The sequence below is a fragment of the Myotis daubentonii genome, chromosome 12 (genome assembly GCF_963259705.1).
Source record: "Myotis daubentonii chromosome 12, mMyoDau2.1, whole genome shotgun sequence".
NCBI lineage: Eukaryota > Metazoa > Chordata > Mammalia > Chiroptera > Vespertilionidae > Myotis > Myotis daubentonii.
The window spans coordinates 13,283,858-13,305,910 of NC_081851.1; the positions used below are offsets into that span (position 1 = coordinate 13,283,858).

The window sequence follows — 22,053 nt, forward strand, 5'->3', positions numbered from 1 at the left end:
CCAAAGCACATATTAAATCAGGGCTGTGGGAAGGAAGAGTTCATGTGGTCATACCTCTGGGTTGAGGCAAGATCTGGATTTGAATCCTGCCTGTGTCACTAACTAGGAATATTGACCTTAAACAAGTTGTTTAATCTCCCTGAGCCCGTTTCCTCCTCTGTTGCTGTTTTTTTTTTTTTTTTAAGGATAACAATAGCTCAGTCAATTCTCGTGATTTGCAGTATAATGTTCTACCCAGCCACGCGAACCCTGAATTAGTGAGTACTGAAACTTTCCCACCAGTTCCTGAGAGTCTCTGGTCACATTTTGTCAACTCATCAAGACATAAAGATGCCTCGTGTAATATACTCAGAGACAACAGCACCATACCTGGGCCCGAATGACCCTTGTGTGCCACTCGAATATTCCCCATGAGGCCCAGCGCAGCCTTGCACTTGGGAACACTAGACAGCACTTCAGCACTCCATTTGGGGGCCATTTCAAACAGCGAAATCGCCACCAAAGTGCACAAATTAGAACACCATGGCACTCAGTGGCCCATGAAGAGGACGCTGGTAGGTGAGAGCTGAAATAAGTCTGGGGTCAAAGGCCTTGTTCAACCTCAGCTGCAAATGTGCACATCAGGTGACTCCAGTATCTCCCACTCTGGGCACGTCCATGACAGGCCACGGGCACTCATTTGGGGGTCACCAGTGCATTTTAGCCAGGAGGTGAATTCACAAATGGGAATGCGTGAATGCTGAGGACCGAGCCTCTCTCCCTCACAGAATCGCTGGTGTTAGAGGATGCAGGTGCCCCTGCCCAACAGTCATCAGCATCACAATGTGGGAGAGGATGTTGTCCAAACCGAGACAATGCCCCATCCCAGCTGCGGAGTCCTTCCTTCCAGCCACCAGCTGGAGGCCCCTTTACCTTGTTCCCACCAGGGGCTTCCAGGGCAGGGTTGGTAAAAATGCACCATCACCAGGGGTCTCACTTGAGCTCAGCTCAGCGGGTGCTGAGTGAGTGGGTCTGAATGGCATCCCGGCAGAGGCGCTGCAGGGGGCCTGGTGGTTACCTGTCCAGCTCTCGCTGCAGCCTCTGGTTCTCCTCGGCGGCCATGGCGCTCGTCCTCTGCTCCTGCTGCAGAGCCTCCTGCTCGGTGGTCAAGATCGTCCCCAGCTGCTCCTGCGCCGCCTTATGTTGGAGCTGATCCTTGTATCTGTTGAAGGGAAACACACCCGCTAAGAATGGACACCCAGGGAGACCTCAAAGCCTGGGTGAGCAGCTTCTCTCTGCAGAGCTGAGGGAGAGGGGGATGGACAGGGGACAGGGATGGACAGAGAGAGGGGACAGTCACTGGGCCAGCTCTGGGGGTCTCCTCCAGCCCAGGAGTCAAGTTCCCCTCCTCCCACCCGACGTGTCTCCATGTTCCCTTCCAGTCCCTGTCAAAGCAGCCTCCCTCCTTCATCCCACTGGGAACAAAACCACTGTTTTCTGAACTCCATGCCCTTCTCAAAGAAACCACTGCAAATACAGCAGAATTCCACTGCCCATAACAGCTGGTCCCCCTCAGGGGCCCTGGGTGAGCTCTCCACCCCAGCTCAGGAACACAACTCCGCACCCTGCTCCTCAAGGCACCCCCAGTCCAGCCCTTGCCCCCTCTCTCCCCCAGCCTCCCCCCCAGCTCGGTCTTTTATTTCCTTCCTGTCTCAGTCTGTAGAGGGTCCCCCACAGCCCTCGCTGGGGGGCAGCAGAGCACAAGAGGGAGCCCCTGACCAGCCCCAGGCTGTTCCTCCTCCTGCAGGAACCTTCCCTGTTCAGGTGACTCAGAGGCCTCCCCAGGTCCAAAGTGGAGACTGAGTCATCACCTTTCAATCTTCCCCAGGCAGAAAAATCCCTTTGCAGACCCCCTTCCTAAGGTGTCCACACCCAGAGACAGGCTGACAGAGACCACCCAGGTTCCAGGGTCTCAGCCCCTGCCTGCAGCCCTCCATCCCCGCCCGCCCACCCCATATCAGCTGTACTTGTACCATCTGCCTGGAGCCAACACTTGTGTGGACTCAGACTCAGACACCTGCTCAGGTGGCTGTTGGAAGACAAAAGTTCCTTCCTGTGGCCTTTAGCCACGGGTGGAGGCTGCTGGGACGGGACGTGGGAAGTGGAAGGTGGGGGTGGAGGCTCTATCAGGCTTTCAGGGCGGTGATCTTTCTCATCCAGGTTTGACAAACAGGGCTATGGACCATTATGGCCCCCACCTCCTGCTTCCCTGTTGTGTCTTGGAAAAGCACAGGATCAAGCATATCACAAACATTAGTACCCACCCTAAGGCATGGCAGAAACTGCGAGTGCTTCTCCCCACTGAATCCTGGGTATGAGGCTCGACACCCAGTGCATGTCCACCAGGGGAACAAAGGAGCAAGTGTCTCAGTCAAGTGTCAGGTGAAATGAATACAGAGCCCCCGGCCAGTGTTCCAGGCACCTCCACCTCCAAACTGCAGCCCTGCTGCAGACACACCAAGGGCCTCCAGCTATCTGTCCAACCAGCAAAAACCACTGAATCACACAGTAGGTCCACCAAGCAAGGAGTCATAGGCAGAGCAATGAACTCCTCCCTCAGACCAGTCAAATGCCACCTGTACAAACCTTCCCATGTTAACAGCCATAAGAATATATCCACACGGTTATCATTGAGGGTAGGGCCCGCAGCACCTGGTGAGGGGTGGGCACCACAGGAGGCTCCCATCAGTAGTCATCTGGGTGCATTCAAACCATGTTAGACAGCACCAGGCGCCCAGTGGGTGCTCACTAAGCGTCTCGTGAACACAGGATGGGTGCGGAGGAGGCAGAGATGGAGATGCCAAAGGCAGAAGATGCTCATTCTGGCTGGAAGAAACGAGAGTCTGATAGGAGCAGACGTCTCGGCACCCCCAAAGGATGGGAATCTGGGTGGAGAAAGCGGTGGAAGGCTCCGGAGAGAGAGTCCACAGGAAGCACTGGGTGAGTGTGTAAATGAACGTCATCGCCCCCAAGATCAAGTAGCAGCAGGCACCCTCCGCAGGCTTTGCAGGCTTAATGCCCTCCCTGGTCCCTGTGATGCCAAATCCCTGCACCTCAGCTGCTCCCAGGGAAGCCCCAGCCTTTGCCTAGCATCTTGCTGAGGCAGAGGCAAGAGAAGTACTCAGCAGGGACAACTCACAAGCACAGGAAGTGGACAGCTCTCTCCTGTGCTGCTCCAAGTGTGGGAGACCCTCTCTGTAGTGCATCTCTCCCTCTCTCACCCCCACCTTGGAGTCCTATGCACTACACACCTTCCCCAGCCTCTGGGTCCTGCTGCACCCGCTGGGGTCATTGCAATCAGGGATCTGCCAGGACAGGAGCTCGGCCGAAGTTGGCTGACTACATGCACACAAAACCTTGATTTGGCAAAAGCACAAAGTTAAGATTTATGCATTTAAGGTACATCAGTTTTACCTTTAAAAAAAGGTGTATGAAGAGTCAGAGGTGAAGGTGACATGAGAATGACAGAGTATTGGTAATACTGCTGCACGTGAGGGGAACATGGGTTTTTCACTATACTATTCCGTACGGGTCCATATATTCCAAAGTTTCCAAAATTAGAAGTAAAAAAGAAAATCAGAAGCCAAGACTGTGAGACTTGTACAGGGAAAAGGCCCGGGGAGCTCGGTAAGGCACGCCCCTGAACATAGGCAGCCGAGGTGAACCTCCCCCTCCTTGTCCTTGGTTTGGAGAAAAAAAGGAAGAGGGGTTAGGAATCCTGAGGGGAGCTGGGACGCCAATGCTGACACCTGGTTTCCCTGAGCCAGGATTAGTGGGCACACCCTTCTCCCCTGGGGGATCCTCCTGCCCCTCAGCCTCCAGGCGCACCAACTCCACATTGCTGAGGGTGATGGTGGATTTATTTACTTCTCTTCAATGTGAAGCAGCGGGACCAGAGGAAACACAGGGGGCCAGAGTGAAGAGGGGACAGGAGCCTAGGGGAGCCCGTCAGTCACCCACCAACTGCAGGCACGCACCTGTCACTGAGAGCTTTGCTCTCCAGCTCCAGGGTCCGTCGCAGCAGTGTCTTCTGGCGGCTGTACTCATCCATGAGGGCCTCATGTTCCCCAGACAGGTGCTCATGGAGCGCACCCAGGCACCCGTGTTCCCGCTGCAGGGCCTCGTGGGCTGCCACCAGCTGCTGGTGCTGGAGCTGCATGTTCTGCTCTGTGAGCGCAGTGAGCGAGGCGCTCTGGGAGCTCAGAGTGGAATTTTCCACCTGCTGGGAGGGAGAAGGGGATGATGCCTCACCAAGTGCAGGCCCAGGGGGACCACAGACTCCAGAACCCCACATCCCCACATGCAGGGAGGGGCCAAGAGCAGGTCAAGTGTCGACACCAAAATTGCAGGACCCTCAGGACAGGCAACACCCAGCCGAGCTGAGGACAGTTCTACCTGCACTCAAGGAGCTGCTGTGGGAAGGCCCAGGGCAGAAACGGACTGCCCCATGGGCCTAAGCTTAGTCCTGGGCCCCTCTCTGCACATGTGACCTTTCTTGGCAATTTATGCCCTTTCTCTGGATAAGCTCCTTGGGTACCCTCTCTGACTACTTTGAAAAGTACATGGAAAATCAGTAAGGACATAGAGAACCTGAACAGCACTACCAACCCATTTCTCCGATATTTACACAACACCCATCCAACCGCATTCAAACCACCAGAAAGTTGACCGGGGAGGAATCCGTCCTAACTCATTCTGAGGCCAGAATTACCCTGGTGTCCAGCTGCTTGTCCCGCTCCAGACCCTCGGGCTGCAGGGTGTCCAGAGACGTCTGCAGCCTCTGGTTCTCCAGCAACAGGTCCGGGCTCTCCCGCTCCAGGGTGTGGACCCTCTCGGGGGCTGTCCTCAGGGCGCTGACCTCCATGGCCAGCATCTCGTTCTCCTCCTGCAGCCGGTGCAGCTCCTGCTCCAGCTCCTGCGCCCGCGTCGCCTGCTCCTTCACCTGCTCCAGGTCCTGGTGCAGCTGCTGCCGCTCCCGCTCCAGCTTGCTGACTCTGCTGCTGGTCTCCATCACAGTCTGGTGGAGGACTTTGCTCTCATTCTCGATGTCCTGCACGCAGGCCTCACTGCTGGCCTGTGAATGCTCCCGCAGCGAACGCACCACTTGTTCAAGATCCTTGATCTTCAGGAAAACACAATGGAAAGGACACAGGCGTGATTTCGGTCCAAACTAGGAGCCCAGAGTGTAGGTCTGGAATGACCATCTCATCATGGACCCAAAAGACGTCCTAATGTTCCCCAAAGGGCTGATATGGACACAAGGTGAAGGGCACGAAGATCCTCACCCAGACAGTTCAAGTCTAAACACTTTCACAGCAGCCAGATGACTTAGAAACAGAAAACACATCTTCTCTTACTTAAAACAATGAAACCGATTTCCTTGGTGCTTTTTACCCTGGTCCACAGGGGCCCGACAAGCTGGCCGCCCACCCCAGTGGCGGCTCCTCACGCCACTCTCCCCTGCAGACATTGCACATGATCTTCCCTCTGCTGTGAATGCTCACCTGCCTGCACCCCCAGCCTCCAGCTTCTCTGGCTCCTTCTCATCATCCAAGGCTCAGTATGATTGACTGCACCTCAGGGAAGCCCTGCACCACGATTCTAAATGTCCTGCACCTAACAATACTCGCCCTGGACCCACGTATATTCCCTCAATAGCACAGGTCTGAAGTCACCTGGCTTGTCATCTATCACTGAAACTGCTAGACTGGAAGCCGTATCAGGGGAGGGTGGATGCATGTCTCTTAAGTATACACAGCACCACTCCAAGCCCCCTTTTCTGCAATACTAGAGAGCCTGAAGAACTCAAGTACCTGATACCCAGCCTCCCCTGCAGCTAGGGTTAGTCATATGTCAGGTGTGGCCAATGAGATGTCCACAGAGGATCCCAGGAGGCCTTCCCTCTGTCTCTTTACCCTCCACATCCTTCCTGCCCACTTCTTGGCGAGGTACTACAGTCACGGCCAAGACTGGCAGAGCAGAGAGAAGCCTGGCTCCTGGGTGGCGTCCCTGAGCCACTGCCCCAGCACTGGGCTTCCTGTAATGTGGGGGCGGATCAACCCTGGAGGTTATCCAGGGCTCTGAGCGTGAAGCTGGACATTTGAAGGGGGATCTTCGTCCTGCGGGCTGTCCCATGTGCTGCAGGACATTTAGCAGCATTCTGGCCTCTCCCACCACAGCCAGGAGCACCTCCCCTCTCCTCCCCCAAGTCATCACAATCAAAAACAAGATGGCCAGTGTCCCTGGGAAGCAATATCTGTCCCTGCCCCCCTGCTGTGGCTGGAATTGCTGGTCAGACTGCAGCTGATGAGGAAACTGGTAACCCAGGAATCACTGCTGGATTCCCAGGACATGGCTGTGACCCTGGACTCTCCCTCTTGCAGGCAGGGGAGCCAAGGGAGGCACGGGTGCTGGAGGGCCTACCTCCTGGGCTTTCTCAGCCTTCAGGGTCTCTATGTCATGGAGCAGCTGTTCTCTCTCCTCCATCACCTCCTCACTGAGGGTCTCCAGATCCTGACTGGTCTGCTTTTCTCTTTCCACCTGGACTCGCAAGTCTTCAATCTGCAGAACCAAAGACCCAGACCGTGCAAAAGTCTGTTTCAGGAAGTGAACTGTGTTTTAAAGCAAACCCGAAACCTGTCAGCCCCATGGAACACTTTATGAAGTACAGTAACCTCCATCTTGGGTAAAAACTGCTGTTTAAAACTTTAACCCTGCTACTCTGTAAACATTTACTTGCTTAAATAATAGGGAAATAAGACTACTTCCCATTCCAGAGAGGCCATAAAATATGGCCTAGACAGAGTAGTCAGTGCTGGTACCAGGCCAGGCCTTAAGATATGGTCTCACAGCCCTGTCCCAGCAAACAGGACTTTTTCTCAGAAGGTCCTGAAGTCTCATTCCAAATTTGGAAAACAAAGAGCTGAAAAATATATAAATTGAGAAGACTTCCACCATATTGGGCCCCAGAATTTGAGAAGCAAGAGTTCCTCTGGGCCCGCTAGCGCTAGCGAAAATGAATAGGACTCCAAATAAATTTGGCTTATTGATTAAGGCTTCTTCTGATTTACTGCAGAACAGGAAGGGAGAAGCCTGGGGCCTGGGTGGCATCCCTGAGCCCCTGACCCAGCACTGGGAGGCCTACCCTGGGACTTCTTTTACTGTGAGGTGGATCAACCCTGGAGGTTTGCCAGGGTTCTCAGTGATGCTGGACATTTGAACGGGGATGTTTCTTTGTCCTGCAGGCTGTCCCGTGTGCAGCAGGACATTTTCAGCATCCTGGCCTCTCCCCACCACAGCCAGGAGCACCTCCCCTCTCCTCCCCCCAAGTCATCACAATCAAAAGCAAGATGGCCAGTGTCCCTGGGGGCAATAACTGTCCCTGCCCCTATGCTGTGGCTGGAATTGCTGGTCAGACTGCAGCTGATGAGGAAACTGGTAACCCAGGAATCACTGCTGGATTCCCAGGACATGGCTGTGACCCTGGACTCTCCCTCTTGCAGGCAGAGGCGACAGCGGAGGCATGGGTGCTGGAGGGCCTACCTCCTGGGCTTCCTCAGCCTTCAGGGTCTCTATGTCACGGAGCAGCTGTTCTCTCTCCTCCATCAGCTCCTCACTGAGGGTCTCCAGATCCTGACTGGTCTGCTTTTCTCTTTCCACCTGGACTCGCAAGTCTTCAATCTGCGGAGCCAAAGACCCAGCCCATGCAAAAGTCCGTTTCAGGGAGTGAACTGTGTTTTAAAGCAAACCCGAAACCTGTCAGCCCCATGGAACACTTTATCAAGCCTTTTCTCAAGGGGAAAATCTTCCTGCCCACTTCTTGGGGAGGTACATCAGCCACTGCCAAGGCTGCAGAGCAGGAAGGGAGAAGCCTGGCTCCTGGGTGGCGTCCCTGAGCCGCTGCCCAGGTCAGGTCTAGTTGTGCAGTGAGCTCCCCATACCCTGGACCATCACCTCTCAGCCCATGGTGTACACTTCCAGCTCATGGTAGAGAAAAAGAACATGGACATCCATCGGTCAGCTTCCCTCCCAGCTTTCCACTGCTCACTCTCAATGCTTCCATCTTAGGCCATGTCCACTACTGTCCTGAGGGTCAGGCCACATTCCTGGGGCCAGCAGCCACCACTGGATGTCCTACAGGGACTTCACCCAGTTGGTGACATTCCTATTCATCCAGCTGCTCTGAGGGGTCCTCTGCTATCTCTCTCCCTCCTCTCCCCCGCCAACTAAATGGACCACCAAGGCCTGTCCTCATTCCCCATGTGGCTCCCCCTCCACACCCCACTGCTGCCCAGGCCAGACCAGCTCCGTCCTGCCTGGACGACTGCCCAATCAGCGGCCTGACACGGAGCTCTTCTGCGGGAACCACCAGTGCCCACTCCCTAAACATGAACTGCCTGGACCTGCACGTCCCACACTCTGTGCCTGACACCTGAACACCGTGATGGATGCAGATTCAGACTCAGGGTGGGCCCTGAGGTGCGACTCCCAGGCGAGGCCTGTGCTGCTGTCCCTTCCCACTGATACCAAACTCATGACCACACGGGAGGAGAAAAGGGTTGCTCCCTGCTAACACTGTGACCACGAGCGGGTTTCTGTAACTGACAGGGCCAGCAAGCAGCAGGCATGGGCGCCAGCTTCTGTCAGGGTGATGTGCTCATCTCACACCTGGCAGGAGGCAGGTACAACAAGAGCTGACCCCTCCTGAGAGCTCCAGGCCCCTCCCACCCTCAGAGCTTCTGACATGGTCATTCTGGGCTGGGGCCCAAGAGCCTGCATTTGACTTGTGACCCTGATGCTGGTTTGGGATGACGGCTCTAAAACTAAAACAGAGGAGCCCCATGATCCAGATCAGGTGGCTCTCAGAGCTTTTAAACATCCCAGATCTCAGGCCACCGACTAGAACCTCTGGGTCAGGACCTTCAGACGTCCAGCGACCCTGTGAGCAGCAGGACCTAGAGCCAGCTCCATTCACCTGGCTGTGGGCGGCCTGGCACAAGCAGGTTGACAAACTCCCGGAAGGATCGCTGCTCTAATGCCAGCTCTGCCTATTTCTCCTGGGTGAGGCCGCCCTGCCTTTATCTCACAGGTCTGGGCACAGTTTCCAGACTCCTCGGAAGCAGCAGGCAGGCAGCTTCTTGCCCATGACGGGGAGGGTCAGGCACAGTGGAGTTCATATTCTTGCCCTCACAGCACCCTGTGGGCACACCCAGCCCCCTGCCCCAACATGGGGACCCGAGGATGGGGCAGCCCCACCCAGCCAGGTTCAACAGCAAAAGGCGCTGCAAGGAGCTATGTGTCTGAGTCTTTCTCACAAGTGAGAACACCTTTCTTCTCCTTCCTGATCGCTGCCTCACTTCCTAGCACCAGGTCTGGGCTCAGCAGGAAGTAGGCATCTGCCCTGATGGCAGCACCTACTCTGGAGCTGGCCCTGAGGGGGAAGGCCCTGCACAGCTGTCACTCCCCCTCATTCAGAGAAGGACACCGGCCCAGGGAGTCAAGCGATCTGCCCAGAGCCCCACAGTGAGGATGCAGCAGAGCTGAACGCACCGCAGTGGGCCGACCCCAGGCCTGCTCTCTCAGACGGGGCCTGGGGTGTGTGCCCCCCAACCTCCTGCCTTGTCCACCCCCCTCCCCATCTTACTGTTAATTCTTCTCCCCTGCCGTCCTGTCTGTCCCAGTGAAAGGAATGTTATGCCCAACCGTTGCATATCTGGTGTGGCTGCTTCTGGTCTGAAAATGTGACTGCCCCCTGTCCACCCCCGCCCCACTGCTGAACACCACCATCTTCTCTGCTTCTTTTTTTCCGTGGAACTGGAGCCCTCACTCCTGTCCTTCCCTGAAGGCCCTCCCTTCCCCTAGGGAGAGCTCTCTAGGCTGAGATGGGTTTCCCGTCCTCCTCAAAGCACCAGGCTTGGGCCGAGGGCTCCTGTGGGGAGGTCCAGGTCTCCAGAGCACGCGGGTGCCAGGGGCCTGCCCATCAGTTCCTGTGCTGCACTTGTGTTCCCATGATAGGCCCCAAAGGGCTGCCCTCTTCCTCTCAAAATCAGGACTCCTGCCTGAAGGAATGAACTCTTAGATGTCTTTGCCAAGTGAGGGTGGGGGACGCACCCTCTCTAAGGTCCACAGAAGGGTCGTGAGTTACAGGGAAGGATGAGAACTTCAGGAACTAAGGTTTACACAGACCAAAGCGAGCCTACAGCCTGGGCGACACTGGGCGGTGGGAGAGCCGAGCTGGCACCGGGGGGCCTGGAACTCCGGGCCGCCTGTCCTGGCTGACCCTTGTCTCTCCTTCTCAGACACCACCCAGAGGGCCATGTTGTCTGGACGTGTCCAAGGCTGGGCCTGCCCTGGCTCCAGGGAGGTCAATGTCAGGCCATGTCCCCCATGGTTTTTAGCTGATGGCCCAGATGCACCATCGATCCAACATTAGGGAGGACCCATGATGCAGCCAGGCCCCGAACGGGCGGAGGACAGGGAGCCCCTCCCTCCCACCAGGGGCTCAGAGCCAAGAAAGGCCTCCCAAGGGCTGTGGCAGGACTGCCCTGGGGTCCTACTGGGAACTGATCAGGAGCAGAAGTGGGGATGGGACCTGAGAGACAGGACTAAGGAGTCATGTGGGGAGGCAGCACCCACCGCCAGTCCTGTGTGTGCGGAGGGGGCACCGGAGTGGACCCCGAGGGCAGGAGATGCGTAAGGGGTTATCTCTCAGCCCTGCCAGGAGCTGGGCCAGAGGCTACAGCGCAGGCCTCTGCAGCTCACCCCTGAGGACCCGCCCCGTTGGAGGTTCTCATCTTTCTAAAGGTCAAGCCTTTCTATCTCGGCCGAGGTCGGGCTGCCATTTACAGAGACATACCCTGTGCCCAGCCCATGTGAATCTAAAACCCTGACTGTCCGGTGGCTTTCCCTGAGCTGCGCTGCAGGGAGAGACATGGCATGAGGAGGGGCTTCCTCCTGGCCCCCAGGGAGAAGACACACGGTGCCTCAAAGGACGAGAAGCGTGAGTCACGGAACCTCGGACGTCCCACGAGAGGCCTGGAGAAACCACTGCACAGGAGGAGGGATGGTCCCAAGCCTCACCCAGAGATGAAGTTCCAGCAGAGCCATGACCTGCGGGACCCAGGTCTCCGGTCTGCAGCCCACATCCCTGCCATTGCCGGGGCCGCCTCAGCAAATGATGCTGGCAGGACCTCTGGGCAGGTCAGGACAGACACCCAGACACCTGAAAGCACCAGTCCTGCCAGGTGGTCAGCAAGCAAGAGTGACCTTGCGCCTCCCTCATCCGGAATCCGGGCACCCGTCAAGGTGTGCTCAGAGCCCGTGGCGCAGCTGTGTCACCCGTGGTGGCTACATGGACTGAGGCCCTCTGACCCAGAATGACCAGCACAGGGAGGCTGTTGCTAGCCTCTCAGGGCCCTTCTTGCCATGTGAATGGGGTCCTGGTAACTGTAGGATGAACCTGGCTGGGAAGCCTGTCTGTCCTCCCAGACGACTGTTCTACTGTGCTACTGGGAAGACCTGGTTTGTCCAGAAAGGCAATGCAGTCCCGCCATCTCCTCTTCCTCATCCCCTCGACCGAAAGGAGAGAGTGGGCACTGCACTCCTGTCACCAGCAGGCAAGCCCTGAAACAGCCCATCCATGGTCTCCACACGGGAGCGAGTCTTCCATCGCGGCTTCTCTCCGGGACCCACCAGTGTTTTCTGTTTTATTTTTTGTTTGTTTTATGTTTTCAGTATATTAAAAAGTAACAGTACAAAATGCTATAGTTATTAAACAGGATCCAAATATATCCTTTATAAACTAGTTCTACAATTTAAGGGAAACATCTTGATACATAAAAGCTTTAACAGGATTTAAAATGTTTAAAACTAGAATGTGTATAAGACTTAACTCTTTCAAATGTTCAAACAGAAAGACAACATGCATAATCCCTATAATAAAATGTGTCCTTGCACACATACCCTAGGGACTTTAAAAATTGTAAACTTTTAAAGTTCCAGTAATAGAGGCAGCACTTAAAGGCTTTGTGAACCTTTTCCCAAACAAGCATACTTTCAGTAAATCATTTTATCTGACTCCGCATTTGCATTTTTGTTCTTCCTGAAAAGGAGAATTTACACTAGCACTGAATTTTTAATTTAAAAAAATACATTTAGAGATATTTAACTTCCTGAGTGACTTCAGTTATTTAAATATGATTTAACGAGAAAATTCTAATGTTTTAGAAAGAAATAGGAAGTGAAGATTTACACTTGATAACCAATTAAGGCAAAACTCAAAGAGCATGTCACAGAACTTACACTTACATTCTCTATGAAGTTAAACAATATGATTAATCCCAAACTTCACCAATAATCTTTCTCAAATGTTAGTAAAATGAATCACTGAAATGACATTTTCTCATTTGTTAACAAAATACTACTGCATTTTAGACCACCAACTTGAATGTTTTCTATTATATACACAAAATGTGATTCACTAATAAGCAGGTTCTTGCAATACAATAGATAACAGAGCATTAAAATATTTTCTTTATGATACAACCGATACATAGAACACGCGCCTTCCTCAATTTCTAAAACGATTAGGAATTGTGGAACTTTCTTTTGCATAAAACCCTTTCCTCTTCATGAAACCCTGAGGTGAAAGGCTATCCATGTAAAAGCTGTCGTCACAAGTCTTCTCAGTTCTGTATTAGAATATAGCTATATGTTTAAAAAATTTTATGAAGAAATGTGGCAACTTACAAAACTGTTCTGTACAGTTTTAACGAAACATTCCCAGACCAACTCAGCCTAGGATGACCCTATAAAAACACTGTCCTTTGGACACTTGCTCGTTTGGAGATGAAGCCCCTTCCCAGCTCTCCTGCTGCCTCTTCTGTTGTCGGGGCCATGGCTCCAGCCAGGTGGTTCCTGTCCTCACGAAAGTGACCATCTCCGTGTCCTCTGGGTGCTGCTCACGGCTATAGTGTCTGCTCCTGGGCAGGGAGGAGAGCTCTGCCTGGTTGGCGCAGCGATGACGGTGTGTCCTGACGCCATTGGGAGCTTGGAGACTCGTGATAACCAGGATTGTGTGACTGAGCTGATGGGGAAATCCTGACTGATCCAGCTGTGGAGAACCACATTTCCCGCCCTATGACATCTGTCTCAGAACGTTCATCACTGCTTGTTTCTGAACGTTTTCTGGAGAAGAGAGAAATCTCTCAATTGCCTGTGGCGATGGAGCCATGTTACCTAGGCCCTTCCGTGTCTGTGAGGAGATGTAGAGGCCGGGCTTGAATTCCCACATGACGCTGGGAGGCATGGCTACTTCCTGAGGAAACTGGGTTTTGCTGGGCCTTCCAAAGAGTTTTATTGCATTAAGTAGATGCGTTGCATAAAGAACAGACAGTGCGTGTTGGAGATTCACAAATGCAAACCGCTTTGCTTTGCCATCCTACCTTCTGGGATTTTCACTGTTATCACTGGCCCCGCCTGGCGGGAAGGCGGGAAAAGGAGCCCCGCGGTCACTGCAGTGTCCAGGTCGCCACCTAAGCGAGCAGATCCGCTTCCGCCACTGCCCCTGTGGGCGCCGCCCTCCCGTGTGAGGCCAAGGGGGGGCCTCCTGACACTCCCACTGCGCACTCTCCAGAGCCCAGGTCCTCGGCAACCAGGCGTCACCTATGTAAACGTCACCACCCTCCTCCCGCCTGCGTCAACATGCTCTGACTGAGTGCGCAAGCTAGGAGGACAGCGCTCTGTGAAGGCCATGGCTCCCAGGGAGGCTCGCGGAGCCGGAGTCCGCGCCCGACACCGGCTGGACTGACCTGCGGAGCGCGGTAGCCTCCCTGGACCGAGGGACGTGGGACGGACACAGCGGCCGCCTTGGAAGGTGGCCCTGAACGAGGGGTCCCTGGGCCTGGCGACCAGGAACACGGTGGCCCTTCGCGCTCCCCTCAATGGCCTCAGCCCGCTGGCCTCAGGGCCGGCGACAGTCTCTGCAGACAGCGCCCTCGAGCCAGGCCAGAGGCGACCCACCGGGGACCTCCTCCTCCGCAGAGGACACGGCCAGGCATCTGGACCAGAGCCCTTGAGAGACTGGCAGCGGCTGGAGCCCATGATGCTCAGCAAAGGGAAGGGACCCAGATGGGCGGTGCCAAGGCCGCGAGGTGAGATTCTCCCTGTACCCGCCCCGCCCGCTGCGGAACCGGACCTGCTGCGGAGCTCGGGGTGCAGGACGCTGCCTGAGTGACCGGCCACTGTGTGACCGCGGCCCGCACTTTGGCCCCGCCCGGTGCTTTCTAACAGGGCGCTGCTCTCCTTCCATGAGGCACTTACCACACGCGGGACCCTTTGCCTGCACTAACTCACACCATCCTCAAAACACCTACTAGGTGTGTGCATCGCTAACCCCATTTCACAGATGAAGGCAACGAGGCACACAGAGGTCCATCGTGTGCGGTCTCACTGCTGCAGGGACTCCTCATGCTGCCTCGTGACGCCTCTCCAGGAGGCCTCCTGTCCCCCTACCATAACCGTGGCTGCACTGGACTCTGCCTGTCCCCCAGCTGCGCATGCTCACCGACACCTGGGTGCTCCCCCTGGCCACTTATATGCCCGTATGTTCCGGACAGCACCCACGGTTACCTGCTTTCTGAGCTGCTGGTTCTCCTTCTCCAGCTCCTGGCGCTGGAGGCTGCTCTCCTGCAGGGCCAGGGAGGCGTCCTGCAGCCCCTGGATGGTGCCCTGGAGGCTCTGCTTCTCCTGGTCCAGCTTCAGGAAGCAACTGGAGGCTGAAGAGCAAAGTGGAGTCAGAGCCCATATTCCAGGGGCCTCAGCTTCTGCTCTCTGCCCCCGGCGCTGAGATGGCCATTACCCTGAGCCTTGGGTTTGGGGGGCCGGGAGTGTCAGCTGGGTGCCCTCCCTTTTTCCCAGGGTGCTGTTGCTGTCTGCACATGAGGGTTCCTCGGGCGGTTATGGCCCCTCTGCTGGTTCAGCTGGGATTGTTAGGGGAGCAAGCAGAACTTAGAAGAAAGCAGGTGATGGCAGAGAGAAGCCAATGCAAAAGTTCAAGATGGTGGAACTGCTGGAACCACTTTTTTACAAAGTTGTAACCTGACCATCAAGTCAAGGATTGCAGAGACTAACAGATGGCAAAGAGAGTGCGTTCTCTGTGCCAGCCTCAGAGTGGTGGGTGTCCGGGAGGCTCAGCCGAGGGTTTAGGGGGGACATGATCATTGACCCGCATGTCTGTGGGTGGAAGAGGCTATGGGGCACATATGCCCAGTACTTGCCACCTCTGGGTAAATTCCTTCAGTCAGAGATTTCATTTTGTACTTTCACAATTGCATTGAAAAAGAATGAGACAGGGACACATAGTCGTTCAGAGTTTTCACTAGCGCCCTTGCGATAATTGCCGATAGGCTACTAGAGACCAGCCACTACGATGTCCAATCCAGTGACGAGAGTGAGAGCTGCCAGGGGACAGAAGAAGACCAAATTATCCCAGGAAATAGCACATGCTGCGGTAGTGGAGACAAAGAAAGGTTCTCAAGCGATCCAGCCACACAAAGATTATATCAGAATCCGAAACAATGGAACTAATAGAGATAGCAACTGCTCAAGAATCTGTGACACTGAATCCTGAGATAATGGAGCAAACAGTTAGCCAAGTACAGGGCATGCTGTCAGTTGCCCAGACTCAATCTGCAGAATCAGGCTGCAGCATTAGAACCGCGCTTCTCCAGCTGATCTACATGTTAAAGAAACCTCCTGAAGCATCTGCTCCTCAATTTCAGGTCATTATAGAAATGATACACCATGTTTTGAGAGACCTAAAGGACATTCAGGAAGAAATAGCTGACATTAAGAGGCACATAAGTCGACTCAGCCTGTCATCGTACGTCTCAACATGTGCACCACAAGGCCACGTTGACTTAACACCTTGCTTAGATCCACAGCCGATTGCATCTACTCTACAGCCCTCCGTGGATCAGCCCGCACCACCTTTTCAGCCAAGCGAGATTGAGTCCTCCCCTGACGAGTTCTTCCGTTCATTCTCATAAGCAAAATTTAAGAAAAAGAAATAAAAGGAATGAGACAGTATATCCAAATTGCTTAAAAAATTCTAAGCGAGATGAAAACATAAGGTAAAGCCAGAAAAAGGCAGATTTCCTCCGTTGCTTTTAAACAGCTTGAATGCAGAACAGAAAAGGGAGCACAGACCTGAGAAGAATGGGCGTTCTCGGCCCCGCCCTGCCACCAGGAGGTGCGTGACTTTGGATAAATCCCAGGGCTTGTTCAGGAGGAAACCATGAATGTATGAGGAGTCAGGGTTGTTCCCTCACCTTTCCCTTCAGGGCCACACACTCAGCCCTGGGAGCCTTATCACACTGTACTGCTAATAGGGCTGCTCATGAGCACCCCAAGAAGCAGAGTAATGGGTATCTTTGTATAAGACAAGGGCGAGAAGAACAGCCATCCTTTGTTGGCACCCTGCGGGCCAGGCACAGTCTAACGCTTCACTGTCTCCTCTCACAAGATACCCATAGCAATCCTGTGAGGCAGCTTCATTACCCCCATTTTGCAGATAAGAAAACTGAGGTGCAGAAGAGGTCACCTGGCTAACAAGTAGAGGAGCCAGGACTTTAAACCAGGCCTTTCTGATTCAAGAAGCCACCACCCCAACCACACATAAGTATACACACTTTGTTCGTGAGCTGCCAGCTAAGCAGTAGGAGTTGGGGACACCAAGAAGTCAGTCACTGACCAGAAAGGGCTCATAAGCTACACTGAGCATCTGGATCAGGGAGGCTTTCCAACCCCATCAGCCACCTTGGTCTCTAACAAGCACATTTGGTCTGAGCCACTCCCTGTCAGCCAGCACCAGTTCTGTGTCCCACCAGGGGGCAGTGGTGCTCCCCAGGAACCTGAATTCCCAGAGCCTGGGCTCCCAGGAGTGAGGAGACACCAAACCACAGAAAGAACTAACTTCTCACACAGACTCATAGTTCAATGAACTGATTTTAGGTTTGGAGCTGATGGGACGCCTTGAAGAGAGGAATACCCAGCTGCTTTCAACAGCCTTTCCATGATGCTGAGGAATGTTGCTCAGAATTGAGAAATAGTTCCTCCCCAACCCAGCCAAAGGCCTTCCTGGCTCTAAGCAAAGCCTAACCTGCACTCACAGGTGCACGTGTGCTATTCTTGGACACAGGAACTGGCTTGTTGTTTGCTGGGTGCTGAGGCTCCTGCTGCATGGCCACCCCACCCACCTTCCCTGGCCAACCCCTCACCTCCTCTGGGGGCTGGGAGGGGGGAAACACCAGAGGAAGTGGAAGAGGCCTGGGTCCCCTGAACAGCAGCCACTGAGCAGCCCCAGCCCAGGAAGACGGAGAGCAGACTACACCCATCTGTCCGATGATGAAATCAACGGAGGAAACCATGCCCCGGGTACAACTATAATGGAGGCGAGTGACCACTGGGGACGCCTCCTGCATCCAGAGCTTCCAGTGCTCCATGGAGAGATCTAAGACACCCTCTGGGTGTCAGCGTGCTGTCATTTGGAAGCTCCTGTGTCTAGCTGAATGGGAACTGAGAAATCTGGCAGCACTTCCTTTGCATTTCATGTCCTGACTTCAAGGCTGCCAGGCCCTTCATGTTCTTGGAGAGAATTGCAATGAAACAGTTTCAAATGGCCCTTGAATAAAACCCTATTTACTTGGGCTGACATATGAGTTTCAGAGCCAAGGGCTCAGCTCCCTGGCTTATGGAGAAGCCGAACAGTCAGCTGTTCCTGGAGCAGGCCCTTGGTATCCATTAAAGTGTAATTGTTTTCAATCAGGCTGGCTCCATGGCACCATCGGCTGCTGCCTACCCTCTGACAGCTGCTCCAGCTCCCAGCGCAGGTGGGTGGACTCCTCCACACTCTGCCCCTGTGCAGCCTTGAGGGCCAAGTTCTCTTCCCGCAGCTCCTCAAGGTGTTGCTGGTCTGTGTCCCGGGCCTGAATGTGCAGAAAAGGGGGTGGGGTGAGGATGCTGACTGGGGCACGCTCTGGACAGATCCCGGCCCCTGTGCATCTGCCCTCATTTCCCCAGGATGAAGGGCCCCCATGCCCCTGCTCACTTCCAAAAACACAGCTGCACAGAAATGACTCCAACACACGGCCCAGCTGTGAGAGTTACAACCACTAAAAAGTATGTTGACCCAGTGACCTAGGCCCTAGGTCAGGGGTGGGCAACCTTTTTGTGAGTGCGTGCCAAAACCAGCAAAATCTCTGACTCAAAATTCTTCTGTGTGCCAACCCAAATTTTTTGAGAACATGTTACGCCTACTTGGTATCTCTTAAGGTGCACATATGTGAAGAACCTTGAAGAAATAATAAAATTCATTCGAGTGACAGAAACACAGTATATGATGATGAAAAATACATTTTATTTTTTAATGTATACATGTACACTGATAGTCTGACAGAAAATGTTATGACTCCATTTGATATTATCAGTGGGACTTTTGCTGCTGCATCACTGATGACAGAGATTTTACATCAGGTTTCTATTTCGTGACCTTCAGAGATATGCATGAGCTACTACTTTCATCCGTCAGGCTACTCCTATTATGAGACTTAACAAAATCCATCACTGAGAACAAAGATTCACAATTGTAAATGGAAGATTATAAGAGAGGGTTTCGCGTGCCAGCAAAAGTTACTGGCGTGCCATGTTTGGCACGCATGCCAGGGGTTGCCCACCCCAGCACTAGGTCCTAGGGGATGAAGTTCTCTGAGCGGTGTCTGAACAAAGTGACGTACAGCACAGGGCTTTAGAGCAAATGCTATAATGATGGCAGCTCCGTCGCCCCTTAGCAGGCCTAACGCCTTGGAAAGGCCGTAGGGACTCACACATCACAGCTCAACCCACATCATAAACGCCAGAGGAGACCCTTTTTGCAACAGAGGCCCAATCCCTCCATCCTCACAAGAAAGCAACACAGCATCAGGTCCTCTCTGCGTTGGAGGCTTCAGTGGTGCCCACTCAAGCCACTGAACCTAGCAAGCGACTCTCCGCCGTCAGCGAGTCACTGTGCCGGCAGCAGCACCGACCCAGTAGCTGAACATCAGAGAAGGGCACAACATGAACCGAAAACTGCCCCAACAGTTTTACAAGTGGCGACAACAGCCTGTCCTACCAAATGTAGGTGGTGCAGCTTTGATTTCAGCTGCACGTTCTCCTCCTCAAGCTCATACAGCTTATCGACCCGGGACCGAGCGACAGTCAGCTGCTCCTGGAGAAGGCCCTTGATGTCCATTAAGGTGTAGTTGTCTTCAATTAGCTCCTGGTCAGCAAGAACACACATGAGAGCAATGAGGTTAAGGCCCCTGGTCATGACGAGGGCTCTTCCAGGCACCTAGACCCAAACCAACAGCCTAGTGGTGACCCTGCTGCCGCGGGAAGTTCTGTCTCCACTTTTGAGCCCCTGCCCTTCTCCATTAGGCCAGGCCAGATGGAAAAATCCCCGCAGGAAGACACTATTTAACTTCGGGAAGGGAACACTGTGAGAGTGTCTGACATGTACAGCCTCAGGTGGTTGGATGAGTGCACCTGCACAGGTGTGGGACTTGGCTGAGCCCCTTTACTTAAGAAGGAAGGGGTGGGGCTGAGAGTCCTGGGTTTGAGGACTGAGGCTAGGCCTCTCACAGTCACTCCACTGATCTTGGTTCTGGAACAAAATTCAGATGAGCTTTTGTTCAATATGCACTTCCTATTTGAACATTTCACACACCTACTCTCAGCAGTTTCCTGGAAATGAGGGGTCTGTAAGACACAACAAACAAATACTATGGGCCTCTGTGTGTCAGGCACAAGCTGGGAGTGGAACGCAGTGGCTGGGCCCTCGAAGGCCACCTCATAGGAGTCCATGGCACTTACTCCTATCCCAGTGCCCAGCACACAGGGGAACCGTTCAGTTCATTCCCCTCATCCCTGGTCCTGCCCTCCAGAGTCTTCCCAGCGTCACTCATGTCTTAGGGGGCTGAGTCTCCCCTGAATGCCCTCACAGTTTGTGAGCACAGATACACATGGATGTGTCTGTTTCTCTCAGGGAGCAGTTTTCCAAGGCTTGCCCCACTCATGGGTGCGGGCCAGTAGCTCCTGCTTATCCATCACGTGTTCATTTCCCCACACGGGCCAGAACCCCGGATTCTTGGTAGAGGGGAAACCGTATACCTACCGCCAGTGGACATGGTTCTGGTCAAAGCCTGGCAGCAGGAAGGGTTTGGTGACTGACTCTGGCTTCACCTGGCAGCCCCCTCTCTGCCTGACCCTGGCCCTGCACTAGGTGCTCTCTGTCTCTGCCGCATTCACTCTGCACAACAGCCCCCAGAGGGAGGCAGGGACAGTCCCTTCCTACACACGAAGAGGCTGACTTGGGCCAATTAAGGAATGAGCCCCAAGTCACAAAGCCAGCCAGGGGTGAAGCTGGGCTTGAACTCAGGCTGGAGAGCTCCAGACCTGTCTCTTCACTGCCCTCAGCAGCCTGCACCTCATCCTTAAGGAGCCCGGACTAGTATCAGTGATGTGAGCTGGAGCACATGGAGGGGCTTCACGCAGGAAGAAGGCCCAGCTCTCCCTCTTTGGCCACTGCCCCCAGCATTCTGATCTAGTGTTCCAGCCGGTCTACCCACCAGTACTCACCAGTATCACCATAATCCCAGGCCCTGAGTTTCATAGCGCAGCCTGCCCCTTCACCCTTACAACCAACTCCTACCCAGCCTTCAAAACCCAGCCGGAATTGGGGGCGTGAGCACTGTCCTTGCTGATCCCTGGGCCCCGGCACATGGGCCTCGGAGAACAGTGTGACTCATTCTCTATGTGGCCTGGCCTTCACGGACCACTCTATTTCTCTTGTAATTCATTTACTAATGCCATGTGTAAGGCATTACTAGTTTCACAGCAAAATTATTAATCAATATGAGAAATGTTGCTGCTGTTATCCAGAGGTACACACCTTGAGAACACGAAAAAGGGGTTCCCACAGGAAACCCTGCAAAAGCCCAGAAGCTCCCCAGTGCCAGGAGCGAGTCTCGCTTTGTGTTAGATCCCCTGCTCCTGGCGCAGGGCTTGGCGCCACACAGGCCTTCAGTCACTGCATCCGCATGACTGGGCGAGGCTGCTTGGACAGGCCCAGAAAAGACACGGAGACAGAGGCTGAGCCCTGAAACCTACCCCCATCCACGGGGCAGAGTGTTGGCTGAGATGTGGGCCTGCCTTAGGTTCCCCGTGTGCAGGAGGCTGCGGAGGCGGCAGCCTGGGGAAGCTTGCACATGACCTTCCGCAACCCTCCTACCTGTGAGTGAGGGTGCCCATGCCCCACACCTGTCTGTGCTGCAGATTGATGCCTTTCATCACCAGCAGGGCCAGGGGACCATTTCCAGGACAAAGCGGAGAGCTGGCCTCCCACCCCCACCCCTCCTGAGCCGGGCTGCTTGGGCACAGCACCCAGGGCGCCTTCTCCCCAGGGGGTAGGGGAGTGAGCCACCAACATTCCTGGGGGAACAGACACACCCTGAGTAGGTGGGAGGAACCAACAAGCCTGGACCACAGTCATCCCCAACCCGCACCACCTGGCCCCGGGACCCCTGGGCCGGTCCGCAGCAGGAGAGCATGTGGAAGTCTCCGGCAAAACTGCCTGGCCCAGCGCACCTGCCTACCAGCTGCTTGGCCAGGAGAGGGACAGCCTGTGCTCCCAGACCTGTGCTCCCCTCACAAGCTTCCTGCTGGCAGCGGGATGATTTCTTACCACCCAGCAGCCCACTCAGTGTGTGCTGACATCCTGGTTTCACACCGCTCCCTCAGACTGCCTCTAACCCTGGGCTCAGCAGAGGGAACAACATTCCCAAATCCTCAAAGAGAGGGTCCCAAACCCGCTGGTGATGTGAGCCATCGGGTGCATGGTCAGAGTGTCAGTAACCCTGCCTGGGTCTTGGTCTCCATCGCCCCCCTCAGCCCTGACACCCTCCCCTGAACAGACCCATA

General features: G+C 54.5%; 1 protein-coding gene across 1 annotated transcript in view; it reads right to left on the reverse strand.

Moving 5' to 3' along the window:
- Positions 1-22,053, reverse strand: part of LOC132213898 (protein Daple-like) — a 58,182-nt gene that overhangs the window by 13,645 nt on the left and 22,484 nt on the right. Inside the window, exons 11-17 of the mRNA XM_059660779.1 lie at positions 19,208-19,354; positions 17,897-18,023; positions 14,668-14,813; positions 6,463-6,600; positions 4,751-5,161; positions 4,017-4,258; positions 1,058-1,201 (exon numbers count right to left, since the gene is read on the reverse strand). Coding sequence (XP_059516762.1) covers positions 1,058-1,201; positions 4,017-4,258; positions 4,751-5,161; positions 6,463-6,600; positions 14,668-14,813; positions 17,897-18,023; positions 19,208-19,354 — 1,355 coding nt within the window. The remainder of the gene's footprint in view (positions 1-1,057; positions 1,202-4,016; positions 4,259-4,750; positions 5,162-6,462; positions 6,601-14,667; positions 14,814-17,896; positions 18,024-19,207; positions 19,355-22,053) is intronic.